Below are 23,759 nucleotides of genomic sequence, written 5' to 3' on the forward strand. Positions count from 1 at the left end.
AAGAACTGTGATTGTACTCGAAAGAGTTGCAATCTGTGACTGTTGATAACTCGAAAGAGTTTGACTGAAACAAAGAGGTGTCAGCTGTGGCTCAGTTCATAGCACCCTCGCCTTTGAATCAGAGGGTTGTGGGTTCATGTCCCACTCCCGGAAACCAAGAACTGTGATTGTACTCGAAAGAGTTGCAATCTGTGACTGTCGATAACTCAAAAGAATTTGACTGAAACAAAGCCAGAAACCTGCTGCTGCAAGTAGAAAGCCACTGTGAATCTGTTGCGAGAAACATCCAACCTCCATTTCTTCAGTGAACCAAAAGGGAATCATCAGGCCTGCAACGTTTCCAGCTTCCATTTTATAAGATTCAAATAAAACAGTGTATCATTGGACTTTTTAAAAACTTAAGTGCATGCTACCTCTTTTGTAGCTCTTTTCTTGTGTGCGCGTGTGTGTCATGTACATTGTGAGTGAGTACCATTGCTATTACATTAAGGTGTTGAGAAATAAACATTTATTCTTTCTGGTTTTTTAAACTTACAAGAATACCTGTCTTTTGGCTGATCTTGAGAGTCACAACACTTAAGGGATTAAAACCCTGCCTCTTTAAAACACATCTATCTGCAGTCAGTTGAGATGTGGGAAAAGGGTGAACCATTGTGTAATCTCTCCCCTGTCCATAACATTTTCCTAGAACCTACTGAACACAATGAGGATGCTAGCTGACACCACTTGCTACATTATTACTCGTTGGGACAATTCTTCTTGCACCCACTTCATTTTCTTTTTATTCATTCTTGGGATGTGGGCCTTACTGGCTAGGCCAGCATTTATTGCGCAACCCTAATTGCCTTTGAGGTGGTGGTGGTGAGCTGCATTCTTAAACTGCTGCAGTCCATGTGGTGTAGCTACACCCACAGTGCTGTTAGGGAGGGAGTTCCAGGATTTTGACCCAGTGACAGTGAAGGAACGGCAAATTATTTCCAAGTCAGGATGGTGTGTGTGGCTTGGAGGAAAACTTCCAGGTGATGGTGTTCCCATCTATCTGCTGTCCTTGTCCTTCTGGATGGTAGTGGTCATAGGTTTGGAAGGTGCTGTTCAAGAAGCGTTGGTGAGTTCTTGCAGCGCATCTTGTAGATGCACTGCCACTGTGTGCTGGTAGTGGAGAGAGTGAAGATTTGTGAATGGGGTGCCAATCAAGCAGGCTGTTTTGTCCTGGATAGTGTCCAGCTCCTTGAGTATTGTTGGAGCTGCACTTATCCAGGCAAGTGGAAAGTATTACATCACATTCCTGACTTGCGCCTTGTAGATGGTAGGCAGGATTTGGGGAGTCACGAGATGAGTTACTCACCACAGGGTTCCTAGCCTCTGACCTGCTCTTGTAGCCACGGTATTTATATGGCTGGTTGAGTTCAGCTTCTGGTCAATGGTAACCCCCCCAGGGTGTTGATAGTAGGTGATTCAGCGATGATAATATGATAATGCCATTGAACGTCAAGGGGAAATGGTTAGATTCTCTCATGTTAGAGATGGTCACTGCCTGCCACTTGTGTGATGCGAATATTACTTGCCAGCCCAAACCTGGATATTGTAGATTCCAGATCTTGCTCCATTTGGACATGGACGGCTTCAGTGTCTGAGGAATCGCAAATGGTGCTGAACATCGTGCAATCATCGCAAACATCCACACTTCTGACCTTATGATGGAAGGAGCTGAAGACGATTGGGCCTAGGACGCCAGCTTGAGGAACTCCTGCAGTGATATCCTGGAACTGAGATGACTGACCTCCAACAACCACAACCACCTTCTTTTGTGCTAGGTATGACTCCACCCAGTGGAGAGTTTTCGCTCTGATTCCCACTGACTCCACTTTTGCTAAGGCTCCTCGATGCCACACTCGGTTAAATGCTTCCTTGATGTCAAGGGCAGTCACTCTCACCTCACCTCTGGAGTTTAGCTCTTTTGTCCATGTTTGAACCAGGGCTGTAAAAAGGTCAGGAGCCGAGTGGCCCAAATTGAGCATCCGTGAGCAGGTTATTGCTAAGCAAGTGCTGCTTGATAGCACTGTTGATGATCCCTTCCATCACTTTACTGATGATTGAGAGCAGACTGAAGGGCTGGTAATTGGTCGGGTTGGATTTGTCCTGCTTTTTGTGTACAGGACATATCTGGGCAATTTTCCACATTGTTAGGTAAATGCCAGTGTTGTATCTCTACTGCAACAGCTTGGCTAGGGGCGGAGCAAATTCTGGACTATACAGTGCTATTGTCAAAATATTGTCAGGGCCCATAGCCTTTGCAGTATCTAGTGCCTTCAACTGTTTCTTGATAGCACATGGAGTGAATCTAATTGGCTGAAGACTAGCATTTGTGTGATGCTGGAGACACCTGGAGGAGGCCGAGATGGAGCATCCACTCGGCACTTCTGGCTGAAGATTGTTGCAAATGCTTCAACTTTGATGTGCTGGGCTCTCCCTCAGAGGATGGGGATATTTGTGGAGCTTCCTCCTCCAATGAGTTGTTTAATTGTCCACCACCATTCACGTCTGGATTTGGCAACACTGCAGTGCTTAGATCTGAACCGTTGCTTGTGCAATCACTTAGCTCTGTCTATCACTTCCTGCTTATGCTATTTGGCATGCAAGTCGTCCTGTGTTGTACCATCACCAGGTTGACACCTCATTTTTAGGTATGCCTGGTGCTGTTCCTGGCATGCCCTCCTGCACTCTTCATTGAAGCAGAGTTGATCCCCTGGCTTGGTGGTAATGGTAGAGTGGGCAATATGCCAGGCCATGAGGTTACAGATTGTGGTTGAGTAAAATTCTGCATCTGCTGATGGCCCACAGCATCTCATGGTTGTCCAGTCTTGAATTGCTAGATCTGTTCGAAATTCATCCCATTTAGCACGGTGTTGGTGCCACACAGCACAATGGAGGTCATCCTCAATGTGAATACGCGACTTCACCTCCACAAGGACAGTGTGGTAGTCACTCCTACTGACAATATCATGGACAGATGCATCTGCAGCAGGCATGTTGGTAAGGATGAGGTCAAGTATGTATTTTTCCCTTTTGTTGGTTCCCTCAGCACTTGCCGCAGACCCAGTCTAGCAGATATGCCCTTTAGGACTTAGCCAGCTTGGTCCGTAGAGCCACTCTTGGTGATTGACATTGAAGTCCCTCACCCAGAGTACATTCTGTGCCTTTTCCACCCTCAGTGCTTCTTCCAAGTGGTCTTCAATATGTGGCAGCCCTGATTCATCAGCTGCGGGGGTGGGGGGGCTGGTGGTTGTACGTAGTAATCAGCAGGAGGTTTCCTTGCCCATGTTTGACCTGATGCCATGAGACTTTATGGGGTCCGGAGTCAATGTTGAGGACTCCCAGGGCAACTCCCTCCTGATTGTATACCACTGTGCCACCACCTCTGCTCGGTCTGTCCTACCGGTTGGACAGGACATACCCAGGGATGGTGGTGGTGGTGTCTGGGGTATTGTCTTTACGTTATAATTCCATGAGTATGACTATGTCAGGCTGCTGTTTGACTGGTCTTTGGGACAGCACTCCCAATTTTGGCACAAGCCCCCAGATGTTAGTAAGGAGGGCTTTGAAGGTTCGACAGAACTGAGGTTGCCATTGTCGTTTCCGGTGCCTAGATCGATGCTGTGTGGTCTGTCCGGTTTAATTCCTTTTTATTGACTTTTTAGCAGGTTGATACATCTGAATGGCTTGCTTCTCTAAGGAGGCTGTGCAAGGCGGTGGAGGCAGGTCACTGAATATTTTTAAGGCAGAGGTAGATGGATTCTTGCCACGCAAGGGAATCAATGGTTATTGGAGGTAGATGGGAACGTGGAATTCGAAACACGAACAGATCAGCCATGATATTTTTGAATGGTGCACAGGCTTGAGGGGCTGAATGGCCTACTTCTACTCTTAGTTCATATGTTTGTATGCTAGGGCGTTTAAGAGTCACATGTAGATTAGACCAGGTAAGGACGGCAGTTTTCCTTCCCTAAAGCGCATTAGTGAACCAGATGTAACTGCAAAGACTGAAAATGAAGGTGTGGCACCACATGCAGATAATAGCGTTCTTCAGCCTTTAAGGACTGACGATATGCCAATTAACTGACTGCCACTGCCCAGTTGGGTGAACTCCTGTTGGCAGACTAAATGCAGGCCAGGATTTTGCCATGCATCAATAATTAGGGCTGACCCTATAAAAATCAGAGAGGTTCGCTGCAGTGAAGTGCTGGTAAGGGCAGATCTTCCTTTGCAAACTGTGAAATTCTAGATATTGCATTGTTTTCACCTAACTTTTCACTCAAAATTTCCATCATTTTATGCATCACAAAAAAATTGGCTGGTTATGATTTCAAAGAAACAGGTAGCTAATGAAATTTCCCCCCATTAATCATACACTCCTATTTTTTTTTTAAAGCAATAAAATAACAAATAAATATAAGGTATGCAAAACACAGCTCATACCACCACTCTTCATAATGAATTCAAAAGCTGTTGTGGCAATGAATGAAACAGTTTCATGACTAAAAAAGAAACACAAAATAAAATAGTAAGCTATCAGATACATAGCAGTATCCCTGAGTTTAATCTGATTGCAGTTTCACTCTACAAAATGTTAAAGAACTGTATTGCCAAGTCAGTGGGCAGACACATGTGACAAAAATATTTCATGACAGGAAATCATTATTAACCTGGTGGTTTTCTGGTATTTCTGTTGTGGAAATTTCTCTAATTTTTTCAAGGTTTGTGCCATGTGTTCTCTCTTAGCCAAATGTCATTCTGCTATAGCTTAATCTTCAAATTTTAATGAACTCACTACCTGTTCAAATAAAGTAATACTTAAAATATACATGCATAGGTTCTGGAGTCAGTCATTAAAAGCACCACAAAAAACAGTCCTCAAAACCATAACCACAGCATTTTACTAGAGATTTTTAAGCATTGTACCTGAAAGCTAGCCTGTGTAGGGCACTAACTTGTGCTTACTTTTTACTGATGATAGCTTCAAATTTGTTATCTGGCAAAACACACGCTGAAACCCATTCAATTATTTTTTTAAATGGAGCCAAAAATACCCTCGTTTTGAGCAAGAGTAACAGTAACAGCACGGTGCTGTGACTGCCGGGATTTTCCCCTCCCACACAATGCTGTTAGTCACCTCGTTTTAAAAAGTTTCGTGATCGGTAATACAAACTAAAACTGCTTAAGTAATTGCTCTGGATGAAGCCCTTTTCAAATGTTTCAATATTCAGTATAGAATCCTCCCCAGAAGCACAGGAAATGGAGGAGGGGGCGGAGGAAAGCATGAGCAATGATTTCTACATGTGGATTTGGGGGAATACTAATATCCACTGTAGGTATGATCACTTAATTCTTTGAAAGATTTTCAAAGGCCACGTGCAAATAAAGTGTGGTTGTTATCTTGCATGGCAAAATTGCATGGATCCATGTTCCTTCCAGAGTTAAATAGCCAAATGATCTTGCCCACTTAGCTGAATACAACTCCTCTTTCTGAAGTTTGCCATTAGTTTGCCAATTAGGAAAGCATTAATAGTAAGAGGGCCAAAACACAAACAGTAAAATGGCTGCAAATGGCACCAGACCAGAGAAAGGAATTATAGGAAAGCTAGGCAGGAACAACTTCAACCCCTTTGCTAAGATTGAGGAAGGCCATATTCTTCAGTAAGTGTTCTAGCATTAATCTGCATTCATTTGGCTCAGCTTAGTTCTATTGGTGCAAAACCCACCTGAGTCTTAATGTTACAAGTCCAGACTTCACTCTAGACTTTGAACACATAATGTAGGCTGACTCTTTTGAAGTAACGTTACATTGTTGGAGATTCTACTTTTTAATGGAGACATTAAACCAGATCTCTATCTGCTTGTTCATATGGATGGAATAGATCCCATGGTACTATTCCCAGGGTCCCTTGGTGTCCTGGTAAGTGACTTCCATCATCCAACACAATTAGAACCAGACTTAACAGATCATTTGTCTCATTTACTATCTGCAAGACTTTGCAATGTGCATATTTGTTGTCATGTTTACCAACGCAACAGTAACTGCACCTCAGATATAATACATTATTCATAAAGCATTTGAAGCATGCTGAGACATGGTCAGCTACTATATAAAGGCAAGTTCTTTCTATTATTTAACATTGAGAGAATGGATGTTATTGTTTTAAATGGGGTATATTGTTCTATTCTGTAAAGACGGCTGGGTATTTGTGGGTTTGTGTGATTTAATTAAGCTGGAGGCAAGAGTTTGATAGGAGTCAGGTTGTCTGGGGGTTTGGAAACATGAAAAGGATAGCAATGTTAAGTTTAAGGTACAAGTAAATAGGTTGGATCTAAAATTTGCATTTTTTAGTTAAGTGGAGAGGTTGTTTGAATTTCAAAGGAGGTTACAAGGAAAATATTTGCATCTTGCAGGAGTCCATAGGTAAAGGGTAGTGGGGATATTATGTTTTTATTGGCCCAACAGCAAATACAAGATGGAAACATAAAAGATCTTATATTTGGAAGGGTTTGAGTTTCAAAAGGGTGTGAGAACAATGGAAATGAGATGAAAGAGAAAAAGGCACATTAGAGTTACTGTGGATAGCTATTGAGCTGGAAATGGCTGGAGCTGTTTGAGCTGTTGAGAAGTCCTGGGCTGCAGCAAGCAGTTTTATTCTGAAGTGGATTCCATAGTAAAGTGGAAGAAGGTGAATGTCATGTGGTATACCCTTATTTAAACTACAGCAGTTTGCCTTGTGTAATATTACTGGATTTCATATTTAAATATCTATAAGGGAGTGTTGCCTAGAAAATGTTTACTTGTAATTTTCTTTATTTCTTTTGTTTAATAAAACTTTTACTTTTAATTTTTTAAAAACACAAAAGTGTTACCGGACCTCTTACTGCTGTGATTGGTAGATCATCTTCTCATTATCAGAATACAAAAATAAAGGTTGTGGCCCGTAAGCCAAGTTTCCCTCTGGGATTTGGTTTGCGCAGCAATTAACACCGGCTGTGGTCATAACAACATCCATATATAAATAAAAGTATACTAATGTAAAATAAAAATTGGTAATTGGTTCTGAGGACCAAGATCTTCGATAGCAGCATGCTCTGATTTCTACTTTGTAGGTGACTTCGATAGACCTTTCTTAGGCTACCTAAGAAATAGAGTGGCCAACCCTCTAGGATTGACGGAGTCTTCAAGAATTACAGTGGAGTCTCCTGCACACTTGCTAACAGCAACACAGAAGAAAACATATAGGTGCACTTATTTTCTTTGAACATTTTTGCTTATTAGTTTTAAAGTATAGGAGATGTAGGATGGAAAGAAAAGGCTGCATGACCGGATTGACCAACTAGAGTTGGCAACTCTACTAAAAAGTGACCACTGCCCAACAGAAAGTGTTCAAACTTTTCTTGATGATTCACACCCTGTATTACAAGCAATACACTTCATTCTCCAAACTGCACCTTTGTACTTTGTAATGGATATAATCATGATGTTGCTCCTAAAGGCAGAACTGCAGCAAATGACTTGGGACAAAAGGAATGCTTCTTTCTTACTCCTTGGGGTAATTGATCTATCTTCCATACAAACAAAACAACGTGACTGCATATATATCTTAATTATGAGTCTAATTTCTGGAGTACCTTTTCTCAGGAGTACAGCTTGTTAAACTCCAATATCAAAATTTCAGAAATGCTTTAAGAAAGAGAGGCTTTACCTTTGGTTATCAATGCTATCTTGCCACATACAGTTCTACCCACTCCCAAATGGCAAGGCAGGAGAAGGAAGCTTTATCATTTACCTGATAATGCCAGGTTAGCTGACAGGAAGAAAGGGCTGTGCTGAGAAACACAATTGCTTACGCAACACAATTTTATTATATTTATTATGAGATATTTGTAATTCCCAGATAACTGAAAAACTGCTACTGGTATGATTGGTTGCAAGCCCTCTAATCCAGTCATATTATATTGCTTTGGTTCAATTGCTTTAGGATGGTTCAACTTACTAAAATATCCTCATCAGAAATTGTGCAAACCTGTCTGTTGCACGTAGGGGATGGATTACGTGATTTTAATTTTTCTACGAGGTGTGCACGCTCGTATGGGAAGTCCTTCCTTTTGCAAATATAAATGGTTTTCCAGTATTCCCAATGACTCTCCAGCTGCCCAGCATGCAGCAACATAATAGCTCGAGTGTGTGGAAATCCAATCCAAAAAATCCGCCAGCTACAGGAGGCGCTAAATTTAAACAGTAAAAGCCTGCTGCACTCCAGCAAATTAACAGCAGCTAAAACAAACAATAAAAAAGCAAACTGAAAAAATGCAAAATCTCTCAAAAGCTGACGACACAAAGCACCAGCACAAACTAGTCTGCCACTCAGAGCCAGCAAGCATTGCTGAAACCTGAAGTGGAGCATTCCACTTGCACCTCCGGCTCTGTTGTGCCAATAAAATAAATTTCTTAAAGAAACTATTCATAAGCATTTTTAACAAGCCATAATGAAAAAAAATAACACCCATGGCACAAAACAGACACACCATTTGGCCACGGTTCTTCACAAAAACATACCATCACCCCCCCATCGTGTATCCTCTATAAATGTTTTACAGCACTGCAGTATGACTTTATAAGGAAGAGATGTACTTGATGGTGGGGCAGGGGAGAGAAGAAAACAGCCACCATCTCTCTCAACTCTCCTTAAGGGATTAAAATCTTGAATTTGTCTCCCTTCTCAACCTTCTACCTTCAAAGATTCTGGGTTTTACTTCCATGAGATCTGATTCCCTCCAAAACTATCCTGAAGCAGCCAATCTTTGTGGTAAAGTGTGGGCTGAGTGCCACAGACTGGTCAACTATGCGGGGCATCACAGCGGAAATTGAGTCATTTCTTCAACCAATGTCCATACTTGTATATTTTTAATAGGAATCACTAAACAATGTTCAGAAGAGTATTGATATCCTGCCACCCAAGCCAGAGGTGTGGCTAACTGTAGCATGCCAAATGGTAGAGTTGTGACAAGACCAGTGGCCTTTACACTGAAATCATCAATGCAATTATTAAAAAAATTCATTTAGGATATTGCTACAAAGAGTGAAGAGAGGAAATGTTCTCCCTGTTTGTTATGGGCCAGTTTGACAATATGTCATGTAATTACTAAGTAACAAAATCTTAACTGTTTTTATTATACTGGAAGAAGCATATTGGGTTAAGATGCAAATAACCAATAGATGATGGTTTTTAATATATCAACCAGGTAGCTGGAAGAGAATGTCTAATGAGACCAAGGCAGCTCTATGCTAAGGAGGGAAAAAGGCAAGTCCACCAATGGCATTCTTTCTCCATGTCTCAGCAGAGGGTTACAGAACAAGCCTTGGCGCCAGATTGTTTGTAGTCAAGCTCTGATGAGTGGTAAAGAAATAAATTTAAACAATTAAATTTCTGACATGTTAATTGGACAGAATCACTGTAAACAGAAATTAAACTTGCCTGAAACAAAGTTTAATTGAATTCCCTTTGGAACTTTAACATACACTTGTACTGTTTTCTGTTTTAACATCTGTAAAATGATTTACTTTTCTGATTGATGTTTTCCATTTCATTTTCAGACTGGTAATACTGGTTGGTACTAAATAGAATTCATGAATTTTACAGAAATCCAGAACAATTCTGTGTTCACAGTATTCCCTGGGCACGCTTAAAACAAAAATGGGATTCAGGTTTTGAATCTAAAATAAATAGCTCTACTCCTCAGAAGGTAACATCTGGATAATCTAAAATTTAAATTAGGTCCAGGTGTAGGTTAATAATGGACGACTGGAAAAGGGTAGCCTACAATGCAACTTAAAGAGCAAATGTCACCACCAATAAAGATTTTAAAAATGAATTAGCTAAACATGATGAAAAGTGGACACCCAAAAGTGATGACATCATATATCCATTTTGAGGTTTATGGGTTGATTTATTCAGTTTTCAGTCATCATTCTTGCAAGTAGTGGTGCATCTTGGAACAGAGTGATAACCAATGTGCCCAGACAGCTGATGTGTGATCACATTCACAATGAAAGATTAACAATTATAATGTGATCACTCCAAGTAATATCGACTGATAAGTCATGGTTATGGGGAATAACACTGTTAATATACATTAGAAAGAACAAATAGCATTCCCCCATGTTGTTGTTCATTTTTTATATTTTCCATTTAAGCAGTAAATTCTGATTACATTATTAGGTGAAGAAAGTTGGAGGATGCCTCAGCCCTTCAGCGTATGAGACCCAAATTAACAACAGACTTATTCATTAACCCAGGGGTCTGCAATGATCTTGCCGTTTCAATTGCATATATTAATACAGCTTTCTGACAAGGTCAGACTCACTATCTCTATGAAATCAGTTTGCACATGATGTCATGTATATATTGTTTGTAAACAGTTAAATAAAAAGTAACTGCAGTAAACAGCCAAAAAGTGCTTAAAATTTAATCACAATAGTTTTCAATTGATCGATTCTAGGAAGGGCATGGACGACAACATTCTCTTTAATGCAGTGTCAAAATCGCACATTGAAAGTGAACAGCTTTCATCACATTTTAATACTCCTTCTGCCATGAAAATATTCAATAAACAAGAAGAGTGTTAGAGAGTGTGACAGCTACTGTGACAAAACGTTTGGCACAATATTGACACTGAAGATTGAGTTAATAAAGCTTTAGAAAATGTATAGGGAGTTCCCCGGCTATCCCACATAATAACCACTTCCAAGGCAGTTAAGCTCTTGTGGCCTTCCCCTGTATTCACATACCTGTAATTTTCACTGGGTGGTATTGTCTGCATGAAGTAGAGTGCAGCAGTACGGGCTCTCCAGTGCCATTTCTTAGCTGTTAAGGTAAATACGGAACATCCCTTCATCTCCTCTTGAAGTAGGTCAAGCAGCTGTTTGTGGGAACCCCCATAAAAGGCTTCAATCATTAGGACACTCATAGTGGCACTGGTATATTCATGCTACGAGTTCCTATGAGTAAAATAAAATCTTAAATGAAGTTAGCTGTTATTGAGAGGGCCAGGGAAGTCTTCATTTTATAGAAGCTAGACTATAAATTGGTGTTTCTTATGACCAAATGAAGCAAAGCCACAACTTAAATAACCAGTAACAATACGACACACCATAATGTTAACCACACAGCACGAAAGATGGGAGAGTAGCTTTCTCTGGAGCTCCAAACTGTTTTATGAGTCTACATGTCTCCAATCAATAGCAAGCTTAAACCAATAGCACAGTTTGTCCTCTGGTACATTGTGTACCATTGTTCCTCTCTAACTTTGCTTTTTGAGAGTCATAATACCAACAATGCCTTGAGAGCCACTCTGCAGAAATTACAAGGCCAGCAGTTCTATGTTAACAAGACTCTTGCCTGCTCTATGGCAGATCTGTTCTTAACTATGCTTTTCATTCCAACAGCACAGTCAATCAAGAGCAAGCTGCAATGTTTCCAATTCCTGCACTTCTAAGAAAAAGCGAAATTACATTGATGAGTACTTGCAATGCTTCCTAGCACATAATCCATTGATGCACTAGAAAGTTGTGCACCCATTTAAATGGTCTTCAGTTCATTTAACAGCTTGAATCATATGAAAATCTGCATATCATTACTCTGCACTAACCAATACTGGTATTTCAGGATAGGTGGTTTATTAACTTAATTTCATTCTCCTTTTAAATTCAGTGCAGTTGGGTCTAAAAGGGAAAAAGAAATTCAAACGGGTGCATATTTAAACCTGATGACAACTGGTGTTACTGTATATAAAACCAATCAAAATATTATCAAAACTGCCTTTTTGTTAAATAACATTCTTGTTTGCTTAACGGCTGGGTAAGTTTCTCACTTGCTGTGGTAGGTAGCTTCCTTTCTCTCTTCCTCACACACACACAGGCAGACTTTGTGTTAAACATGCTTTTACAAATAGATTCAAAATATTATTTTGTTGTAAAAATGATTTATACGCTAACATAATACAATAATGCCATGGCCCATTTCCTTAAATGCAATAGTTCCATGGCAATGTATTATTAGATTACTGTCCTGTCTCACCTCATAAAAAACAATAATGAACTTGCAGGTGTGTATTGCGATAAGCGATGCACCTAAGGATTACTTTAGGCATTTGAATTCCCTTGATATAGTACTTAAATTAATCATGCTACATTATTAAAGAGATCACATAGTACCCCATAGTTGGCTTATAGTACAAGGGCTGAATTTCATAATTTAGTTAAAGGTCGTGTAATTATAAATATCAGTCACCATCATTTTTATAGGATTTTAAGATGTATTTTGGTACACTGAAATTACATTTTAAAAGAATCAACATATTATAGTACCAAAGGCTTATAATAGCAGTACCTCCTGAGTGTAGATCTGATTGTGGTCATTCTGAAATATGATCTGTATAAAATTAGAAAATGATACCATCTATTAAATAATGATCAGCCTTAAATTCATTACTGCTTCAATATTACCAATCCAAAGCGTATAGAGTAAATCACAGGTTTTAAAAAGAACCATCTCTTCCTGCCAGCGTATCTACACAAACTTTATATGGCTTTCACACCATAGTATTACAAATATACTCAACCTTTGTAGATTTACTTATTTAGCTGTCACTTGACACTATGCAAAAATATTTCTTAGTTCCATCAGTTCACTTTGGGTTGCTTTGAACAAATAAGAGACCCAGAAATTATAGCTGACAATGCTACTAGGCACATATTTAATACATTCAAAGGACATTACTGTGTCCACTACTTGTACACAAGTATTAATGCCTCCACCATGAAAGAAGATAGAGAAATGGCACACAAATATGTTGAGGTTTCATCTGCAAATATCACCAACAGACACAGATGATATTTCTTCTCTCACAGTCATGGTTCTACCACTTTTTTCTGCAAGCAGGGTTAATAAAAATGGTCTCGGTTTAAACTGAGGCACACCTGGTCAGAAAGTACAGGGGTGACAAAGCCTTAAAGATAGATACTTCAGTCGATTAAAAAAAGGAAGTCTGCTGGTTAAATGCTGGTCCCCGCCCACACATCTTCATCTGGAAATACCACAGCTGCATACCTATCTGTTAGTATCACCAGGATGACCGGATGGTGTTTAAAAATATACACCGTTTACCATATTGTGTAAAATATTAGAACTTTACTTTAAAGTTTGCCCATGTCATCCGGTTTTAATAAAATGTGTATCATGAGAAATCAATTACAATAGTTAAATCAATCCTTCATGTTTATGACATGAATTCATGTGATGCTACCCCCTTCAAAAGTGCTTGATTCTGTCAGTGAAGTAAGTCTGCATTAAAGCATCATTATTGCCTCAGGCTAAAATATCTTAAAACAAAAGCACATGATTTTGCATACCTGAGGATTTACATATTAAAGAAAGAATCCATCAATGCAAGATGTGTGGCCACCAAGAGATTCCTGCACTTTGACTCTGAAGTAAGCACATTATGTCTACTTGTGACTAGATCCATATTGCATTAGTGATCAAATTAAGGCATTCTTAAAGTCAACTCTGCCATCTCAGGAAACTGGGACACATTTATAGCAATTATCAAAGCACTTTCATGCACCTATGGCATACTTGCTTGCATTTCCACATATAGAATAATGTAAGCAGAATCTGATCACTATTACCTGATGACAACAAAAACTTGCACTTATATAGGGCCTTTAACACATTAAAATGTTTCAAGATGCTTCACAGGAGTGATAGGGCCTTTAACACATTAAAATGTTTCAAGATGCTTCACAGGAGTGATATAAAAAAAATGACACCAAGCTACGGAAGCAAATGTTAGGACAGGGGACGAGAACATTGGCCAAAGAGGCAGGTTTGAAGGACCATCTTAATGAGGAGAGAGAGATAGAGAACTGTAGAAGTTTAAGGAGGGAATTCCAGAGGTTAGGGCCTAGATAGCTGAAGGCACAGCTGCCAATGGATGAGCAAAGGGTTGGAGAGGATTATAGCGACAGGGTGGCGCAAAATTATGTAGGGATTTGAACACAAGGATGAGGATATTAAAATTAGGGTGTTGCTGGACTGTGAGCCAATGCAGGTCAACAAGTACAGAGAAATGTTAGTTTGTGTTGCAGACAAAACTTGTTTGATTGGACGTTCTGCCACTTCAATGTACAACAATTATTTTATATTTGACTTCCAGCATGTTTCCAAACTTCTGTTACAATTCAACATGAGCAATAAAGAGGTCTCAAGTAGTGACAGCACTGAAATGTCAAGCTTGCTTATCCCGTTGCCCTACAGCATCCCACTAACCCCTCTCCCCACAAAAAAGCTTATGAACAGATTTAAAATGTTAAACAAATACACCAATGGATGTTGAGATTTTATGCTTCATCAGAAGTCAGAGAAGTCTCTTTGATGCCAACTAATGCATCTTTGACACAATAATTACATTGCTCTTGCATACTTCCAATGACACAGCCCTAAACGTCAACCATAAAACCTCAAAATCAGAAAAGAGTAATGAAATAGACAATTCCTTTGACAATGCAATAGTTATTTCTGCATCACAATAAATGGCACCACTTTTTGAGCAATATAACAAAACTAGAACCAAGCATTGTCTTTTAGTTTTAAAAAAATATTTTGCATTTGAACAAGGAGGTTTGAATATAGTCATTAACTATATTGACAGATTCATGAACAAATTCTTGTTCCATAATTGCAAAATTTAATTTTCTTGTAAAGGTGAAACATATAACTGCTGAAAGGATGCTGTGGAATGGGAATGATTCACTTGAAACATGAACGTTGTTTTAGTAGTTCTCTAGATAAAAGTTCAAAAAACCTTTCAAAGATTCCGGGCCTTTAACCCACAAAGGAAATAGTGATCAGGCATGGGGTTAAGAAAAGCACACAGTGGGCTGAATTTTACCAACCTTTTGGAGATGGGCTGGGAGGCAGGGCAACCTCAGGAAATAGCAGCAGAAAGCTTTGAGATGCAAGCCCAATGTCCTCCTGCTGTCACGGGGTATTCCAAGTAGGGATGGCAACGTTGCGTCCACATGCTGACTACAGGTGGGTAATTAACGGCCGCTTTACGCCCCGCTGGTCTTTTACTGACGTCAGGAAGAATCTTCACTGCATGGGGAGACCATCAGATATATTGAAGTGGCCTCCCACAATTTCCTGGGGCGGGGGTCTTCAATTCTGGTTGCTCCATGGCCTAAGGAGGTGACCCCAGAAGCAATGGCCACCTCTGCCGTGCCAGCGCCACCTGTGGAGGGCTCAACCCTCAAATTGTCGGGCCTGGCCTGCCTGGAACATTAAAAAAAATTCCTACCTACCCTCCAAGAGCGCCTCAACACGGAGGCAGCCACTCCTGCTTCCTGCAGCCTCAGCAGCAGCCACCTTTAACAGTGGTGTGCCAAGGCTGCTAAGTGCTGACCCTCTGATTGGGCCATCAGCTCTAAGGGGCAGGCTACAATTCTGAATTAGATGGCAGTCCCAACTGCACCTCTTAATTTAAAATCACCCCTGCAGTTCCCACCACTTGCCTGTGTGGTTTCATGGCCCATTTTTGGCCCTGGAGGCAGGATTTCCTTGATCCATGTAAAATTCAGCCCATTACATCTCAAGGCACAAGATATTTATTTAATAATGTGAGTGCTTTCATAGTGCAAACATATGATGTGCGATAAACAAATTTAAAGTAATAAAATGAAAAAGAATTTCAGAGTCATTATTGCTGCAATTAAAAAAGGACACAATTATGATTATTTTGCATTTAAAGATGCCTAATTATGTTCATTATCTTGTAGATACAAACATTCCTGCAGTCAATAATCTGAAAATAATTCCCAGTTAAATATTAACACTTTCATCTGACAAGATTCACTAAACTATCATTAAAAAAAACTGTATGTGTACAATATTCTGCTGAACTGAGTGTCAAGGAGTGTCGCTAAATGGAAATGCAGTTGAGGGCAATATGAATACCTAATCTGGTAAAAGATTGGTAAATTAATATCAGGAAGAATTTTCTGGTTAATTATAGCCCTGAATTCTGATAATCCAGGTAAACAATTAAAGGGCTTCTGGTGTATAACAGCGTGATAGACAATAGGATACAATCATGGGAATCCTAACACTGAAATTCTTGAGGATATAAATTAACAGCTACAAATAATATCACTGTGTTTGATGTCTTGTGCCAAACTTGTCCTTCCTTTACATACCTGCAATGTTACAATAATTAAAACTGCTTTTATTTAAAGTCGACTCACTTTGGCTAACTTCAATTTATAGGGACAAAGCCATGATGTAAAATTCACAATGCTTCTGTAGCAATGGCCTGCCAACTATCAAAATGGACTACCTGATATCACCTGTAGCTGTGTACATCACCAGTACTCTTCCAAAACTCCTTAATATTGATGTAAAATTATGGCCAAAAGACTAGATAATGAACCGGTTTCGAGGGAATGAGTTTTATGAGACTCACCCGGGTCATGACAGCACATGTAGCCGGGGTGGGGCCACATGGAAGGGATCCTTCTTTCATTGGTCAGAGAGAAGTATTTAAACAATAAGATCAATGAGATGATTTGATTAATGACAACCATGGTAATGTATGAAGGTTACATCAGTCTGTACATTCCTCCCATGTTTAGCACTCCACATACATATCATCCTATAATGCAAATCTTGAAAATGTCTCATTTTTAGCAGATAGCAAAGTTGGGAGGGACTTTAGAATTGGGCAAAATTTTGTTTATCCCAAACAATAATAAAAATGCAGGCCTAAATTCTCTGATAAGAAATGCCTATACACAGCTCTTTGGTCCATGTTTGAACCAAGGTTGTAATGAAGTCAGAAGCTGAGTGGTTTCGCCAGGATCACTCAGCTCCTGACCTTATTACAGCCTTGGTTTAAACATGGACAAAAGAGCTAAACTCCACAGGTGAGGTGAGAGTGACTGCCCTTGACTTCAAGGAAGTATTTGGCCCAGTGTGGCATCAAGGAGCCTTAGCAAAACTGGAGTCCATGGGAATCAGGGTGAAAACTCTCCACTGGTTGGAGTCATACCTAGCACAAAAGAAGGTGGTTGTGGTTGTTGGAGGTCAATCATCTCAGTTGCAGGACATCAGTGCAGGAGTTCCTCAAGCTGGCGTCTTAGGCCCAACCAGCTGCAGTTCCTTCCATCATAAGGTCAGAAGTGGGAATGTTTGCTGATGAATGCACAATGTTCAGTGCCATTTGCAGCACCATTCGTGACTCCTCGGACACTGAAGCAGTCCATGTCCAAATGGAGCAAGATCTGGAATCTACAATATCCAGTAACATTCACACCACACAAGTGGCAGGCAATGATCATCTCTAACAAGAGAGAATCTAACCATTGCCCCTTGACATTCAATAGCATTATCATCGCTGAATCACCTATCAACATCCTGGGGTCACCACTGACCAGAAACTGAGCTGGACTAGCCATATAAATACTGTGGCTACAAGAGCAGATCAGAAGCTGTGGATCCTGTGGCGAGTAACTCACCTCCTGACTCCCCAAAGCCTGTCCACCATCTAGAAGGAATAAGTCAGGGGTGTGATGGATTACTCTCCACTTGCATGGATGAGTACAGCTCCAAGAACACTTAAGAAGCTCAACACCATCCAGGACAAAGCAGCTCACTTGACTGGCACCCCATTCACAAACATTCACTCTCTCTATCACTGATGTACACTGGCAGCAGTGTGCATCATCTACAAGTTGCACTGCAGGAACTCCCCAAGGCTCCTTAGACAGAACCTTCCAAACCCACGACGGCTACCATCTAGAAAGACAAGGGCAGCAGATGCATGGGAACACCATCACCTGGAAGTTTCCCACCAAGTCACACACCATACTGACCTGGAAATATCTTGCCATTCCTTCATTTTTGCTGGGTTAAAATCCTTGAAATCTCTAACAGCACTGTGGGTGTACCTAAACCACATGAATTGCAGCGGTTCAAGCCGGCAGCTCACCACCACCTTCTCAAGGGCAACTAGAAATGGGCAATAAATGCTGGCCTAGCCAGTGATGACCACATCCATGAGGAAAATAATATATATAAAAAGCTAAGCACACTGTTAAAGCCATTGTTATTGGTAACTCGCACTTGGTTACTCTTTCAACTTTTTAAAGATGCAAAACCAGCAAAATTAAGTCATCGCAAGAACATCACATTTTTAAGAAGCCCTTTCCCCATTGGGAAAACGGGATTCAATTACAGAATTTCATTGTATTGCACACTCAGAATTAAGCAAACTTTCTTCTCCATTGCATCCCACAAATGGTCCTGCTAACTGCACACACCTTATTCTAATTGTGGTATTAACAGCCAAAACTCAACAAACAGATGAATGGAAAAAAAGATGAAATATCCATTATTTGAAAAAGGAACAGAGAATATTATTGTAATTCTTTAAGTACTTCTCTCAGTTTTTGTTGTGTCAAAATATTTCCCATGTATTTAGTTACGCAAAGATCAATCTACGTTCTATACATTCTACAGTCTTGTTACTTGCACAACTTTCTGTATGAAGAGAATCTCATATCACTATTTTATTCATCCTGTACAAAATAATTTATGCAGACATTACTCATGGCTTTGATAATACACCAATTTATTTGTCTTCTAAAAATCAGCAAAATGGGTCGTCTTTTTTTAATCACAGTATCTATGAAGTGCAGAAGGAGGCCATTCAGCCCATCTCTCTAAAAGAGCATTCCACCTAGTCCCACTCCCCTGCCTTATCCCCATAACCTTGCATATTCTCTCTTTTCAGGTAGCAATCCAATTCCCTTTTGAATGCCTTGATTGAATCTGCCTCCACCACCCTTTCAGGAAGTTTGTTCCAGACCCCAACCACCCTCTGGGTGAAAAAGGTTTTCCTCACATCACATTTACTCTCTTTGCCAATGGTTTTGAATCTGTGCCCTCTAGTTCTTGGTGTTCTCTTGAGTGGGAACAGTTTTTCTCTATTTATCCTGTCCATACCCCTCAGGATCTTGAATACCTCTATCAAGTCTCCTCTCAGCCTTCTTTTCTCCAAGGAAAACAGTTGCAACCTCTCCAATCTATCCTCATAGCTACTGTTCTTCATCCCGGGAATTATTCTTGTGTACTCTCTCCAATGCCTTCACATCCTTCCTCAAGTACGGCGCCCAGAACAGGATGCAGTGCTCCAGATAAGTCCTAACTAGTGCCTTATACAAGTTCGACATGACCTCCTTACTCTTGTACTCAGTACCCCTATTAATAAACTAAGATAATATATGCTTTATTAACTGCTCTCTCAATATGCACTGCCATCTTCAATGACCTATGAATGTATACATCAAGGTGCCTCTGTTCCTGCACCTTCTTTAGAGGCTCTCCCTTTATTTTATATTGTCTCATCATATCTTTCCTGCCAAAACAAATCACCTCACACTTCTCTGCATTGAACTTCATTTGTCACTTGTCTGCTCAATCCACCAACATGTCTATGTCCTTTTGAAGTTCAAGACTGTCCCCATCACAGTTGATAACATTTCCAATCTTCGTATCATCTGCAAATTTTGAGAAAGTAAGAGAAAGGAAGCAAACCCAATCCTTGTGAATAGCTTTGATATAGTTTGGTTGTATTTGTGACTCACATTAAAATTAATAAAATTATTAATCACTAAGTAAGCAGTCAGTACTACTAGAAGAAGGCATGCCACTGTAAAACAGTCCATGCAGCTGGCCATGATTGGCTGACAGTGTATTCTGTTACAATCTTCCTAAAGTACAAGATTATGGACCAAGAAAAAGCTATTCAGTCCATCCAACACATTCCCTCTTTAGATCAGGTGCAATTTCTCTCATTGTGATCTTCACACATATCAACTTCCTGACAAAGGCAACCATAGATAAATCTCTATAGAAATGTCTGAGAAACTTAGCTGGTCAACTGCCTGCCCAAAGCAAGTAAAACTCCAGAACATTAAACTAACTTTACAGTTGCTTACAACTCTGAACTTTTTGCATTCCACAGAAATATTCACTCTTCAAACACAATGACAAATGTTTCATCTTCATTGCTCAAAAAAATTACATTTTTATTCTACAATAGAATTAGATGGATTTTCTCCTGACCATTACAACGATGCTAAAATGCGTCAGTCTTGGCAATCAGGTTAGATCTTTTGGCCGAGACTGTTAAGAAGGTAAAACATGGAACAAGGGCTGCACAGTACCTTTCAAGGTGCTGCAAAATCATGCACTCACATAGCTTGGTGCCCATCCTTTCCAGGGCGAAATTGGAGGCCAACTCCATTTTCACTTGTGGACCCAACCATGATGCTGCCTCCGATGATCGATGCCTCAGCTTTGATTGCAGTGCTAATAGGAGCCATGCAGCATCTAGATGCATCAGTAGAAGCTCAGACTTCTGTAATGCAAGGTCAGCTTGCTGTCGTGCTTGCACAGACAACAGCCATTGTGCCTACAGATTCCAGTGTTCAAAAGGGCTGGTATCATGTCACAGCTGCCAAGCACTCTGTCCTCCAACAGATTATTAGGATTCCTGAGGTGCCACCCCAGGAGAGTGGCAGTGAATTCCATGGTGCACAAACCTGTTGTTCTCTCGGGGTGGCAGCATTCATCCTCCTACTCCATCAGAGCCTTTACTGCTGCCTGTCAATCAGCCAACCCAGACTGCTGTAGCCCATGCCTAAATGATGAAGTCTGAAGCCAGACTCTCTCAGCCAGAGCTGTTCAAGTCGAACTGCAAGGCCATCTTCAGTCTCTTCCAATGAAAGTCAACAGCCTTTTACCAGGTATGCTGTAGCCACTAGGGTAGCACTATGTAGGAACCTAGGGCAAGCAAAGGCAGTCATTCACTAAGAAAATGAACAAGAGTTATTAGTTTAACATTTGTATGCAATTATGTATAGGATGTTCTGATGTATAAATTTGGTTCGGAATATGGATTTTGTATTGGCTATTATTTCTGCATTGTGGTCAAGCGGATGCTGTGAAGGTCAATAACAGGGGGAAGGTAAGGTGTGGGACTGTTGGTGAATGGGGAATTAGGGTTGTATTTACTAGTATTGCAATCAGGCAAGTTGATCAGACAGCCTGACCAGAAGGGGGTTGTGTTGGTTGCTTCCTCTCTTCCTGTTCTTCAGCTTATCACCTAGAGGAAAAAGCTGCACCCTTTTGATGGCGAGGTTGTGTAGCATGAAGCAGACCATGACAAATTTGAATGTGTGCTCTGCCGAGCATGGCTGGGCCCCTCCAAAGTGGCCCAGTCAGAAGTGTTGCTTCATCACACCAATGGTCTTCTTTATCGCATTTCACGTGGCAGTATGGCTCTGATTGTATGCAGGCTGGCAACATGTGTGGGTTGCGCACCAGATACATGAGCCATATCGTCAAAGATTAGGTCTCGTCACCCAGTAGCCTTCTTCTATTTTGTCGTGATGGCTCAAATGCTCACGGACACAACGACTGCTGCAGAACAAAAGCGCCATGGCTGATTCCAGAAAACCAGCATGGCCTGAATTTTTTGCTCGGCAGGCGTACACAATTGGCAGGCCCAGGGGCAGACAGGCCCCCGATTGCAATCGGCCCCCAACCACAATTTCATGCTGGGTGGCCAATTAATGGCTAGCCAGCGTGAAACACACGCTGAGAAAGGCTCAGCACTGCCAATGGGGCAGGAAGAGGGCGGGCGCCGACGTAACAGCGGGTGCTGGTGAGCACTTCCACTGAGCTCCCCGAAGGCAGACAGTTGCCTCAGGGAGCTGCAGACCTCCACAGAATAAAAACAAAAAAAAACTGCAAAAATATTTCCATGAAGCACAATCAAGCACCTGAACGCATACCTTATTAAAAAACCTGTCACCAGGTATCTCTTTTTGTTTTATTTCCCCACGGAGATTTCATCTCGTGCTGGATCAAGGTTTGAGCAAAAATATAAAGGCTGCCTGGCCGATTGGCCCGTTCACCAACTATAGAAGTGGGCGGGCCACAAAAGATCGCTTTCAATTGCCTCCTTAATAGGTTTAATTGCCCGCTTAATTGTCGGTGGGCGCGCTTCCGACTGCTGCGCACACCCACCAAGTGAGATACCGCGTGAGTGCACAATGACATCAGGACGCTTGCCCAACATCATTTTGCACAATCTCACATACGTTTGGGTCGGGGGGTGTGCGCCCACCCGATCAACGTAAAATTCTGGCCCATGATGTATTAGGTATGATGTAGGTACTGGACATCGAGGAAGTGGACTGTCTTTCTGCTGTGGTCTCAGAGTAGACATGCAGCGCCTGCAAAGTGACATATGTGCCCTCAATGACATCCTGCACTGTGGGAAAGCCTGAAACCCTCATAAAGCCACCTGCTCACTCTGCCTGCTTCTTTCTGGTAAGGCAAATGAAATGTATTCAGCTCTCTTGGAATGCAGAGCTTCAATGACCTCTCTTATGCAGCAGGCTGCACACTGGGAGATGTTGCAAATATCACCTGCCCCAGCCTGGAGAGTCTACAGATAAATGGTCATTTTCAGCTACTGGCAAATGCCATCCTCAGCCTGCTCTGAGGTTACAGCTGTAGCTGCAGCGGGAGGCAAATTTGAGTGAGGTGATTATTACTGATACGGTTATGTCTGACACACTGCTCCTTGCTGAGGCTCAGGTAACAGAATTGCTCCCTGAAACACCCTAGGGAGAACATGACCTCGAGCTGAGAGCATTTTTCCCCATTCTCTTCCGCCTTCTTCCAGCAGCTTGTGCTGCTCTATGTCACCTCTGCTCATTCTCCCCATCATGCTGTAGTCCAGGGGGAATGCATATTGCTGCAGTCATGTCTGGGAGAAAGTGTTTTGTGTAGAATCCATTAAGTCAGGACAAAGTTCTTCAGCATGTTCTACACCACTCCATCTAGAATTTACCAACTTCAAAGAACTCTAGAAGCCACCAAATACTTCTACAACCAAGAAACAACAAATAGAAATCAACCAACAACTAAAATGAAAATAGCTTATCATCCCTTCAAATAGCACTGGTGGAAAAGTCCTTCCTGCTGCTGCACACCTGTACAGCTGTGTACTTTTAAGAGACAGCAATAGTTGGACGTTGAGCTCCAAAACGGCAGCACTGGTGTCAAATCAGTGACATTATGATCTGTCTATTCAAAACATTTCTGGGAGATCCACTTTGCACAGGCATGTGTGCTAATACCCTCACCAAAATGGCATCTGGTGCAACTTGTACCAAAAGCAAACGCACATGCTGCAGACTCCATTTCGGAGCTTAAAATGACACTTAGTACCAAAAAAACCAGGCATTAAGGAACCGAATTTTGTGGTCACAGATTTCTCAAGATTCTTCTGTGTGTTCCAGAAATTCTGGTTTCGTGTTTGATTGCTAATTCTGTATATGAAATCCTACAGTTCTAGATAGCAGCATTTTCTTGGGACAAGAATCCACAGGGTGTTTGAGATTTGACTGCTACTATTTTGTCGATAACTCAACGACCTTGCAAAATTTCATTTAGAAGATTGCAGAATTCGGCCATGTATATTTATATAAACACGTGGCCACAAGTGAAACTATGTTACCTCCATCTTGGTGAGAGGTAGCTGACCCATAGTTTACTTCCAGAACAAAATAAAGCTTAGTAACCGCC

General features: G+C 41.0%; 1 protein-coding gene across 11 annotated transcripts in view; it reads right to left on the reverse strand.

Moving 5' to 3' along the window:
- The window catches only part of gtdc1 (glycosyltransferase-like domain containing 1), a 423,082-nt gene that overhangs the window by 338,879 nt on the left and 60,444 nt on the right, over nt 1-23,759 (reverse strand). For 10 of the 11 annotated variants that reach the window (XR_013577994.1, XR_013577993.1, XM_078552498.1 and 7 more), the window contains one exon: nt 10,829-11,038. The exons of the other annotated variant lie outside the window; for it this stretch is intronic. Coding sequence is in view for 8 of the 10 variants with exons in the window: in XM_078552498.1 (XP_078408624.1) it covers nt 10,829-11,007 (179 nt within the window). In the remaining 2 variants the exon portion in view is untranslated. The remainder of the gene's footprint in view (nt 1-10,828; nt 11,039-23,759) is intronic. 11 annotated transcript variants of the gene reach the window in all.

The sequence above is a fragment of the Cetorhinus maximus genome, chromosome 11, assembly GCF_964194155.1.
Source record: "Cetorhinus maximus chromosome 11, sCetMax3.hap1.1, whole genome shotgun sequence".
Taxonomy (NCBI): domain Eukaryota; kingdom Metazoa; phylum Chordata; class Chondrichthyes; order Lamniformes; family Cetorhinidae; genus Cetorhinus; species Cetorhinus maximus.